The 11,508-nt window shown below is 40.5% G+C and overlaps 1 protein-coding gene across 1 annotated transcript in view; it reads left to right on the top strand.

Moving 5' to 3' along the window:
• MYCBP2 (MYC binding protein 2, E3 ubiquitin protein ligase) overlaps positions 1-11,508 on the top strand; it is a 253,516-nt gene that overhangs the window by 48,632 nt on the left and 193,376 nt on the right. The window contains 3 exon segments of the mRNA XM_015558101.1: positions 288-492; positions 3,637-3,782; positions 4,356-4,457. Of these exon segments, the coding sequence (XP_015413587.1) occupies positions 288-492; positions 3,637-3,782; positions 4,356-4,457 (453 nt within the window).

Raw genomic sequence — 11,508 nt, 5'->3', positions numbered from 1 at the left:
TCACTGTCAGTGGCAGGGGGCTTCTTCCTGCTTTCCCTTTCGCCTCCCTGCATTGTGCCTACATATGCAAATTAACCGCCATCTTTGTTGTCAGTTAACTGTCATCTGAGTTGGCAGTTAATTTGCATATAGCCCTGATTAGCCAGTGAAAAGGGTAGCGTTGTACACCAATTACCATTTTTCTCTTTTATTAGCGTAGATAGAGTATTTAATTGGTAAATATAAATGTCAGTTTTATAGACATGGAAATAATCTACTAAAATGTTATAAATTGATCTCTCAAATAGGGTTTGGAGTTGAAAATATGGCCACAGCAATGGATGAAGACCTAGAAGAAGAACTAGATGAAAAAGATGAGAAGTCTATGATGTGCCCTCCAGGCATGCATAAGTGGAAGCTGGAGCAGTGCATGGTGTGTACTGTCTGTGGAGACTGCACAGGTTATGGAGCCAGCTGTGTCAGTAGTGGGCGTCCAGACAGAGTTCCTGGAGGGTAAGAAAAAGAATTAATATTGAAGAAAAGAAAGTTACTAGAAGATGCATACAACACATTTCTTTTCAAAATTATTTCAGAGTATTCTGTGTTATTTCTTTTTTTATTTTTTATTTTTAATCCCCACCTGAGGACATACTTAGAGCAGGGGTGGGGAATTATAATCAATTCTAATTTAGTATCATTTTTATATAATTTGATCCATTTAAAGCATTATTTTTAAAAAGGTCATCTTTTTCAAGGCTTGGGCTGTGCCTTCATTTGTATTCTTTTTTAAAAAAAATGTTTTTATTGATTTCAGAGAAAGGAAGGGAAAGGGACAATGATGCAAGAGAATCATTGATGGGCTACCTCCTACAAGCCCCACACTGGGGATTGAGCCTGCAACTGGGGCATGTGTCCTGACCAGGAATTGAACCATAACCTCCTGGTTCATAGGTTGAAGCTCAACCACTGAGCCATTAGTATTCTTTCTAAGACTGCTTTAATAACACATATGAATTTTTTTCTGAGTAGAATTGTAAAAAAACACACATATAGAATGTTTTATTAGGGATATATCCTTTTAAATTGAATTTACTTTTTGTAATTTTAGGAGTTCTAGTAACTATCATGGCTCAAGTTGCATTGCACCTGTTATATATAGTTTTTATTCTTACTGGACCACTTTTTTTTTTCAAGGTCTGTATTGTCGTTTTAAAGTTAAGGTGTGAGTTAGGCACAATCAGAATGCAGATTTTTCCCTAGAATGTTAGGGAAGATTTTGATTCTTATTTTTTGTTGCCATTTGTAGCCAATGTAACATAATGGGGTATCCTTTGTTAATTATGGCAGATCTTTGTATTATGATATATCTGATCTTTATAAGATCAGATTTTGATAATTAGCTTACTTTGGAAATTAAAGGGAATCTTGTGGGAAAAATATCAGCCATGGTGAGGACAGCCAACCAACCCCTATAGCTGACCTTCCTATTTGACATCTCCTTAGTATAGTCAGGTGCTTTTTCCCACATAATGTCTGGATCTACTCGGAGTACATTCCCAGAATTATACTATGGCCTAACATAGTGAAACAGATCTTGAATAGCAGGTCTTTTCTCTTAAACTACTAAAACACTATGATTTTTAAACAGTACATTTGATTTGCTTTTTTAGTATATGTTAAAATATTTTGGCTCTCTTTATCAAAGGATAATTTTTTTTTCCTTTTTTTTGTTTGTTTTGTTAATCCTCACCCAAGGATATTTTTTCCATTGATTTTTAGAGAGAGTGGAAGGGAGAGAGAGAGAGACAGATAGACTGTTTGACTCCCGCACCACACGCCTGGACCAGGTCGGGAATTGAACCTGCAACCCAAGTATGTGTCCTTGACTGGGAATTGAACCTGTGACCCTTTGGTGCATGGGCCAATGCTCTAACCACCGAGCTGCCAACCAGAGCTAAAGATAATATTTCTTTTATAAGGAGTTGAAATTTATCCTCCTGAAGATGTCTCAATCTATTTCCATTAAAATTAAATGTCTCCAATATCTGAACTTAAGTAATCGATGCATATTATAAATGAATTTATAATTCTCTTGTCCTTCCTGAAATTATTCATTCTTCTTTATATGCTTCTCCCCCTGAGATTTACTGTCAGTTTTCAATAATTATTTATAAATCAAATGGACAATACCTAACCAAGTACAATAATTTCTTTACTAATGAAGCAGAAATGAACAGATGAATAAAGTCAACATAGGAATTTGTGCCGGGACAATAAGCACTATTAAAAATGACTTCAGTTATAAAATTATGACTATATATTTTAGAATAAGTTTAAAAATAAACATTATTTTTTAAATAGTGCCCACATACAATTCAGTGGGGCTTTTTAAAAAAAATATATTTTATTGATTTTTTACAGAGAGGAAGGGAGAGGGATAGACGGAAACATCGATCAGCTGCCTCCTGCACACCCCCAACTCGGGATGTGCCTGCAACCAAGGTACATGCCCTTGACTGGAATCGAACCTGGGACCTTTCAGTCCACAGGCCAACGCCCTAGCCACTGAGCCAAACCGGTTAGGGCAGTAGGGCTTTATTTTTTATTTAAATATATTTCATTGATTTTTTACAGAGAGGAAGGGAGAGGGATAGAGAGTTAGAAACATCAATGAGAGAGAAACATCGATCAGCTGCCTCCTGCACACTCCTTACTGGTGATGTGCCCTCAACCAAGGTACATGCCCTTGACCGATATCGAACCTGGTCCACAGGCTGACTCTCCATCCACCAAGCCAAACCGGCCAGGACTCAGTAGGGCTTTTTATCCTTTTTAGGATAGGGAGGGAAATGGAAACTAATACATTAAGCTGGCAAGGTGGGCTGTCCACACCTCCCTTAACTTATCTGGTAGGTAGTAATATTTGTTTGTTTAATAACCAAGCCATCCAGACCACTTAATAGTAAAGCTGTTGGTCCTTCAATAATTGTGAAAACGTGAAAAATACTTGTTAATAGCAGCTTTGAAGATGGAATACGTTTGTATTTTCTGTAGAAATATGAGGAACTTAATAAACTTCTGTTTTTAATTATTCATCTATTCATACCTTTCCTTAAAAATTGACACATCCTGCTCCTGATCTGAAGGGTTAATTTCATTTTTGCCTCATTTAATTTAATCTCAAAAATGCAGAAAAGTTTTTTTTAATTCTTTATTCTTGAAAGTATTACATATGGCCCCTTCCCCCTCATTGTCCTCTCCCAGCCTGCCGCTGCTCCCCAGCCCTAGCCTCCCCCTACCCCGCATTGTCTGTGTCCATTGGTTATGAACATAGGGATGCATATGTTCTTTCTGATTGGTGTTTCTGACTTTTTGGAATATATTCCTAGAAGCGGGATTACTGGGTCAAATTGGAGTTTCATTTTTAATTTTTTGAGGAAACTCCATACTGTTTCCCACAGTGGGTGCACCAGTCTGCATTCCCACCAACAGTGTACAAGGGTTCCCTTTTCTCCACATCCTCGCCACACTTGTTTTTTGATTTGTTGATGATAGCCATTCTGACAGGTGTGAGATGGTACCTCATATAGAAAAGTGTTTTAAGGAAAGAGTAGAAGGATTTCAGTTAATTCTTTTTGTTTGTTTGTTTGTTTTAAGTATCTGTGGTTGTGGTTCCGGAGAATCTGGCTGTGCTGTGTGTGGATGTTGCAAGGCTTGTGCAAGAGAGTTGGATGGTCAAGAGGCAAGACAAAGAGGAATTCTTGATGCGGTGAAAGAGATGATACCTTTAGACCTTCTATTAGGTAATTTGCTTTATTGTACCAAACATCTTGTCCTCAACTCAGTAATAAGGATAGTTTATACAGTTTCTATTAGGTATGTAAAAAGTTAAGATGATCCTATTTAATGAAAGGCTAATATGCATATTGTCCCTTTGGGAGTTCGACAGACCAGAAGTTCGACCCCTCGCTATGACATGGGCTGAGCACCAGGGAGTGGTGCAGAACAGAGGAAGGCCCCAGCCGGCAGCCGGAAGGCCCTGATAGGCCCTGATTGCCGGCCAGGCTTAGGGAACCTACCTGTGCATGAATTTCATGCATCGGGCCTCTAGTAGTTAATAATATAATACCACGTGTATTGTAACTGAAAATATGTCATTAATAAAGGGAAGAAATTCTTTTTTTCTTTTTTGCTAAGATTTTTGCATTAAAAATAATTTGTTTTAGACTATTTTTGTTAGTTTTTATGTACTTGAATTTCATATAGTTCTGTTACGTCTATTATCATATCTATTATATTATGTGTTTGTGTGTGTATAAACATATATCTATATATATTTATATATGTATATATAAATTTTTTTGGTCAATCATTAGCTGTCCCAGTGCCTGGGGTTAACATTGAAGAACACCTTCAGTTAAGACAAGAAGAAAAACGGCAGCGAGTAATCAGGAGACACAGATTAGAGGAAGGAAGAGGTAAGATGTAGCTGCAGAGAAAACGTATTTGAAAATCCATTTTTTTACCCTCTACTGAGACCACTAAAGATACAGAATAGGCTGATTTGGTAAGAAATTGAGGTTAAAGTTAGTAACATTCTAGTACTCATGAAAATAATGTGAAAATATTCAGGGTATTTATGATTGTGCTAATTAATAACATACATTTAATTCAGTACAGTAAAGTATTTATGGCAAAAATCAATTGTTTTAAGAATTGTTGTGCCATCAGCCAAGCATTAAAAACTATTAGCAATGGGAATTATTTAAAAACTATAAATTCTAAGAACTAGTTCTTCACCCACATTTTGGAATCATCTATCCTATATAATAAAAGGCAGATATGCAAATTGTCCCCTTGGGAGTTTAACCCGCAGACCGGGAGTTTGATTGCTCGCTCTGATGTATGCTGACCATGAGGGGGTGGCGTGGAACATGGCGGGCAACCAGCGGTGGAGGTGGGGTGCTGAGGGAGCAAGGAAAAGAGGAGGCAGGGAAGTGGGGAGGCCGAGAGGTGAGGACCGTGCAGTGGCGGTGCATGGGTGGTGAGGGAAGGAGGAGGCAGGGAGGCAGGGAACCTGATTGGCCCTGATCGCCAGCCAGGCCTAGGGACCCTACCAGTGCACGAATTTCATGCTCCGGGCCTCTAGTTTAATTATAAACTAGATTTTCTGTTTTCTAATTTGTAATCATTATCATTTGGGCATAGTCCTACTACCTTTCATTTCAATCCAGTGCATAGCTATGCTTTTATATGTCTTTTTTGTTTGTTGGTTTGAAAAATCTTATTCTGGTTATGTACAAGAAGGAGTGTATGCAGGTGTTAATTGTGAAGATAAGTTTATTATTTAACTAGTCCTCATTGTTTATGATAATTTTTCAGGCTAAGATACATTTAATGGTGGTTATAATAGGTGTTTGAGTATATATACAATAAACCTAAATAAATATGTGTTACTAAAGCTCTTTATGCCTAATAGAATCTTTCTGTTGTAGGATTAAGATGGATTATTACAGAGGTTTGTGATTTTATTTCTCTGCTAGGCAAAAGATTGATTAGAAACATTTATTGATATTATATATTTTAAATACTTATTAGAAATGATATATTATTTAATACATGATATAGAACCTATTATTCATTAACCATCATTACAAATTGTTTTTTTCTAGGCAGTTTTTAATGTAAAACGTAATAAGCAATAAAATATATAGCACAAGTAGTATATTCCATTTTTATTACACTTAAGTTGTAAAATATATGCTTGGATTACTCTTTATCAGAGCCTGATAAGCAGTGTTGATTAATTGGTAACAGTGATTATTTGCTGTTGGTTTGGCTTTGTTTACATAAAATCTATGCCTTTAAATGATATTTTAATGAGATTAATGTATATACTGTCATTATTTACATAATGAAAATACATGGAAAATTGCACAGTAAATGTTTTATAGGAAATAGGGTAAAATTTAACTTTTGGTTCTTATGACATATGGTAATTGGATGGTAATTCCTCAATATGATTTGCCTAAAGTTAATTATCAGTGTATCTTTTTACTACCTGTTTTTTCTCTTTTTAAAACTATTAGGTTGAATCATATGAATTGACCTACAAAACTCACCAAATCCTTGTGATGACATTTTTCACTTGTCTAATGTTGTGTATTTTGTTAATCTTTTTCTATAAAAAGCTGTTCTTCTCTTGCTAGAGTATATTCTGCATGTCAAAAGTAAAGACATTGATTATGCATTGGTTATTCAACAAAACTTTGTAATTGCAGAATATTCTTTTACCATTTATTTTTAAAATGTAAACTCTAATCTTTTATAAAGATTTAAAACTCTATTATTTAAATATTTACAGATTTTATGTTGTTGTATCTGATTTTATAAGCACAGACTTAGGTTCCAGGTTGGGAGGCAACCGATAGATGTTTCTCTCTCACATCAATGTTTCTCTGCCTCTGTCCCCCTTTCTCTCTAAAAATAATAATAATAATAATAAAATCAGTAAACATCCTCAGGTGAAGATTAAAAAGTATCTATTTATAGATATATATAGAGATTGGTTCTAAGGCATTAATATTTTAACTTTGTTTTAAAAAATACTTTTAATTGGATGGAGGAATCCCTTTTAGGTACTATGCTTTAATTATTTTGGCTCAGGGGTTATTAAATTGCTCTCAAAGGGACCACCTTGACTTGGGCTTTAGTTACAATTGCCTATTCTTGCCCTGGCTCAGTTGGTTGAACGTCATCCCATGCACAAAAGGTCGTAGGTTCAATTCTAGGTCAGAGCACATACCCAGGTTGTGGGTTTGGACTCCTGTCGGAGTGTGTGAAGGAGGCAACGAACCTTTTTTTTCCCTCTCTCTCTTCCTTTCTCTCTCTCTCTCAAATCATTAAAAATATATTTCAAAAAGTGGACCCATAACAATTAACCAAGAAATGTATTACTTAAAACACACACACAATTACCTTTTCTCAGGTCCCATCCCAGAATTACTGAATCAAAGACTCAGGACCCAGCAGACTATTTAAACAAGCCCGCCAGGTGATGCTGATGGTGCTGAAGTGTGAGAACCACTGCTCTAGAGATTTTCTACATCAGCATCACATGGGTCTAATGAAATAGAATTTCTGCATGAGAATCCTGGGTACAGATTTGAGTCACATGTACAGTACTGCAGGGCTCTTGTTTGGCTCCATGCTAGGATTGTTAGTCTTGTTTTGTCCTCACGAGGAACAGGAATTTCAAAAAAATTTAGTGTTCCAACTGCCATACATACATGGTTTTTTTTCTTCTTCTTGGCTTCTGCTTGTTACTTTTTTAGATACTAAGAGTTTAGTAATATGTTAATAATTATGCTCATTAGTAATTGGCTTTTACCTATGTTGAAATTTCTTAACTTCAGGGTTATGCTATGTTAAATATTTTTATTTAACGTGCTTATCTTATCTTCTTTACCAAGCTTGTGTTAACTGTTTCAAAGTGGATCAAAATTTCAGGACCACGCTTTTAACACAAAGGTCTCTGTATCTTTGTGTCTGTTTCTGTTCTCCTTGGTCATTTTGTTTGTAGATTCAGTTGCTAGATATGTGTTTATTGCCATTTTATTGTTCATATATTTTTTATATTTTTTCTTTCCTATTTATTTATTTTTAATTCATCACAGAGCGAGGAAGGGAGAGGGAGAGAGAGATGGAAACATCGATGAAAGAGAATCATTAATTGGCTGCTTCCTGCATGCCCCCTACGGGTGATTGCGCCCACAATCAGGGCATGTGCCCTGATGGGAATAAAAACCATGATCTCCTGGTTAATAGGTTGATGCTCAACCACTGAGCACCCCCAGCCAGTGGTCTTTTTTCTTCTTAAATAAGACCTTTTAACATCCTATATAATAAAGAGCTAATATGAAAATGGTTGTCACACCCTCACACTGTAACAGCTCAGACACTCAACACTGGGGAGAGAGGAATGGGGACCAGCCAGGCAAAAATGAGCTTGCGAGAGAGGAATGGGGACCAGCCAGGCACAAATGAGCTCTCAAGAGAGGAATGAGGACCAGCTGGGCTGCGGCCCAGGAGAGGGACAAGCTGTCTACCCTACAGTCCCAGGCACCAGCAGCTGGGGCTGCGGCCTGGGAGAGGGACAAGCTACCCACCCCACGGTCCCGGATGCCAGTGGCTGGGACTGTGGCCCGGGAGAGGGACAAGCAGCCTGTCCCATGGTCCCGGGCGCCAGCTCCTGCGGCCCAGAAGAGGTATAAGCTACCCGCCCTGTGATCCCGGTCGCCTGCGCTGCGGCCCAGGTGAAGACTCCCGCCCACGGTCCCCTGCAACTGCGGTCAGCCTAGGTGAAGCTGGCCCGGGTCCTGGGTTCCTGTGACTGGCTGGAGGAGGGAATCCTGGGTCCCAGGTGCGGGGCGAGGCAGAGGTGGTTAGGGGTGATCAGGCCAGCAGGGGAGCAGTTAGGGGTAATCAGGCAGGCAGGGAGATTAGGGGCAATCAGCCAGGCAGGCAGAGGGGTTAGGGGCAATCAGGCAGGCAAGCAGTTAGGAGCCAGCGGTTCTAGATTGCGAGAGGTAGTCGGACATCCCTTGAGGGGTCCTGGATTGGAGAGGGTGAAGACTGGGCTTAGGAACCCCCGCCCCCCATGCTGAATTTCATATAATATTGGTTTGGTGGTGCTGAACTCTTTTTGCTTTTTCTTGTCTGGGAAGATCTTTATCTATCCTCTGATTCTAAATGATAGCTTTGCTGGGTCAAGTAATATTGGTTGTAGGCCCTTGCTTTTATCACTTTGAATATTTCTTGCCACTCCCGTCTGGCCTGCAAGGTTTCTGTTGAGAAAACAACTGACAGTCTTATCGAAGCTCCCTTGTAGATAACTAACTGAATTTCTCTTGTTGCTTTTAAGATACTTTCTTTATCTTTAAACTTTTGCATTTTAATTTTAATGTATCTTGGTGTGGGCCTTTTAGGGTTCATCTTGTTTGAGACTATCTGTGCTTCCCGGACTTGTATGTCTGTTTCTTTCACCAAGTTAGGGAAGTTTTATGTCATTTTTTCAAATAAGTTTTCAATTTCTTGCTCTTCTTCTTCTCCTCTGGCATCCCCGTGATGTTGGTACACAGAGGCTCCTTACACTATCCTCATTATTTATTACTAGAGGCCTGGTACATGACATTCATGCACTGGGGGGTGTGGGGGCCCCTCAGCCTGACCTGCACCCTCTCCAACCTGGGAGCCTTCGGGGGAGCCCTCTCCAATCCGGGAATTTCTGTCTGTTCGCAATCATATGAGCGAATTGAGCAAATTGTCTGAGACCCCAACTCAGTTTGGTTTCTTGCTCACAGAATAATAGAGGCTTTTTTTTTTTTTTTTTTTTTTTTGCTTGATTGGTGGAGATTTCCTGGAAGTTTTAGGATATCTTCCCTTTAATTATTCCTAGACACTCTGATTTTATTTATGTCTCTCACCTTTGCTTTCCCTCCATCCCTCACCGCAACAGTAACTTGCTCCAGGCTCACTTTGCTCTAGTGCAGTGGTTCTCAACCTTCTGGCCCTATAAATACAGTTCCTCATGTTGTGACCCAACCATAAAATTACTTTCGGTGTGCCCTAACTGGTTTGGCTCAGTGTAGAGCGTCAGCCTGTGGACTCAAGGGTCCCAGGTTCGATTCCAGTCAAGGGCATGTACCTTGGTTGCGGGCACATTTGCTCTGGGCTTCTGGTCCTGGGGCTGCCACCAGAACTATTGTTCTCAGAATTCCTAGTGCTCCCCATGCTCTTGGTTTTCCCTTCCTGCTCTGTCTCCATCCCATGGCCTCCCTCTCTGCCAAGTCCTCCAAGCTGCCAGCTGTCCTTCTCTGCTCTCCCCTGGCGGCTTGGGAAGCCAAGTACCCCAAGCTGCTCCACTCTCTGCCGGCTCTCCCATTGCCAGACCCATCTGCCACCAGAACTAGGATTCCCAGCATTCCTGTTGCTCCCCACCCTCTTGGTTTTCCCTTCCTGCTCTGTCTCTGTCCCAGGCCTCCCACTCTGCCAAGTCCTCCAAGCCGCAAGCTCTCCCTCTCTGCTATCCATCTGGCAGCTTGGGGAGCCAAGTTCCCCAAGCCATTATACTTTCCGCCAGCTCTCCTGCTCTGCTCTCCACCCAGTGGCTTGCAAGGAGCGACTGAGGGAGTCATGTCCCCACAAGCCGCTGGCTCTCCCACTCTGGTCTTCACTTGGCACTTGTGTATGCAAATTAACCTGCCATCTTTGTTGGGTTAATCTGCATACTCCTGATTGGCTGGTGAGTGTAGTGGAGGGATGGTCAATTTACATGTTTCTCTTTTACTATATAGGATTTTTTCTTTTTGCCATTCTCATTGGCTATTTTTTGCTTTCTTGTATTCCAAATCGCTGATTGAATCTCAGCTTCATCTACTCTATTGTTGATTCCTTATAAATTATTCTTTATTTTAATTAGTGTAGCCTTCATTTCTAAATGTTTTTTTTTTAATGCTTTTGAGGTCCTCACTAAGTTCCTTGAGCATCCTTAGAACCAATGTTTTGAACTCTGCATCTAGTAGATTGCTTATCTCCATTTTGTTTAATTATTTTTCTGGAATTTTGTTCTGTTGTTTCATTTAGGCCATGTTTCTTTGTCTCCTCATTGTGGCAGCCTCCCTGTGTTTGTTTCTATGTATTAGGTAGAGCTGCTACATCTCCTAGGCTTAATAGCTTGGCCTAATATAGTAGATGTCCTGTAGGTTCCAGAGGCACAGCCTCCTTGATCACCCCAGCTGGCACTTGTGGTGGGCTCCCCATGTGGTCTGTACATCCTCCTATTGTAGTTGAGTCTTGATTGCTCTTGGCATGTCAATGGGAGGGATTTATCCACGCCAGTCAGCTGCAAGGACTGGCTGTGACCTCCTGCCTCCTTGGAGGTTCAGCTGTGCAGGGGCCTACTACACAGAGCGGAATTACTTCATCAGGGCTCTGATACCCACTGAGTCTGCCTTGAGTGTGTTGCTTATGGAGATGGTTGGGTGGTGGTGCTTTGACGTGGTCTGAAGCTGTCAACTGGGTGTGCTGGCTCTGGAGCCTTCCAGGTGGTGCAGGCCAAGGTCAACTGCTGCCTGTGTTCTGCCCAGGGCCACCAGGCATAAGCTACAAAGCGATCTGCAGACGGCTGCTTCTTGTGTTTGAAGGTGCCCAGGCAAGGCCAACCTGTGAACCAGGTAAGGCCAGCTGCTTCTAGTGCCAGTCCTGGGGCCACTTAACTAGAGTACAGGGCTTGCTGAGACCAGATGCTGCTCATTTGAGAGACTTTAGTTAAATCTGAAGAATGAGCCAAGACAGGCCATTCCAATGGGAAAGCCGTTGGAAACAGCTTGAGTGGGTCTGCAAGTTGGGTGGGGCAGAGTCTCAGGGAATCATGGGGCCTGGGGAAGGAGAAGACAGTGAAAGACAGCCAGGTTGATGGAGACTCAGATATGACACCTGTCTGACATCTCTGTGCAGGGAGAGCTATGC

The sequence above is a fragment of the Myotis davidii genome, unplaced genomic scaffold (genome assembly GCF_000327345.1).
Source record: "Myotis davidii unplaced genomic scaffold, ASM32734v1 scaffold268, whole genome shotgun sequence".
NCBI classification, from domain to species: domain Eukaryota; kingdom Metazoa; phylum Chordata; class Mammalia; order Chiroptera; family Vespertilionidae; genus Myotis; species Myotis davidii.
Note: the sequence above shows the minus strand (reverse complement) of the source record. Positions and strands in the feature narration are given on the sequence as shown.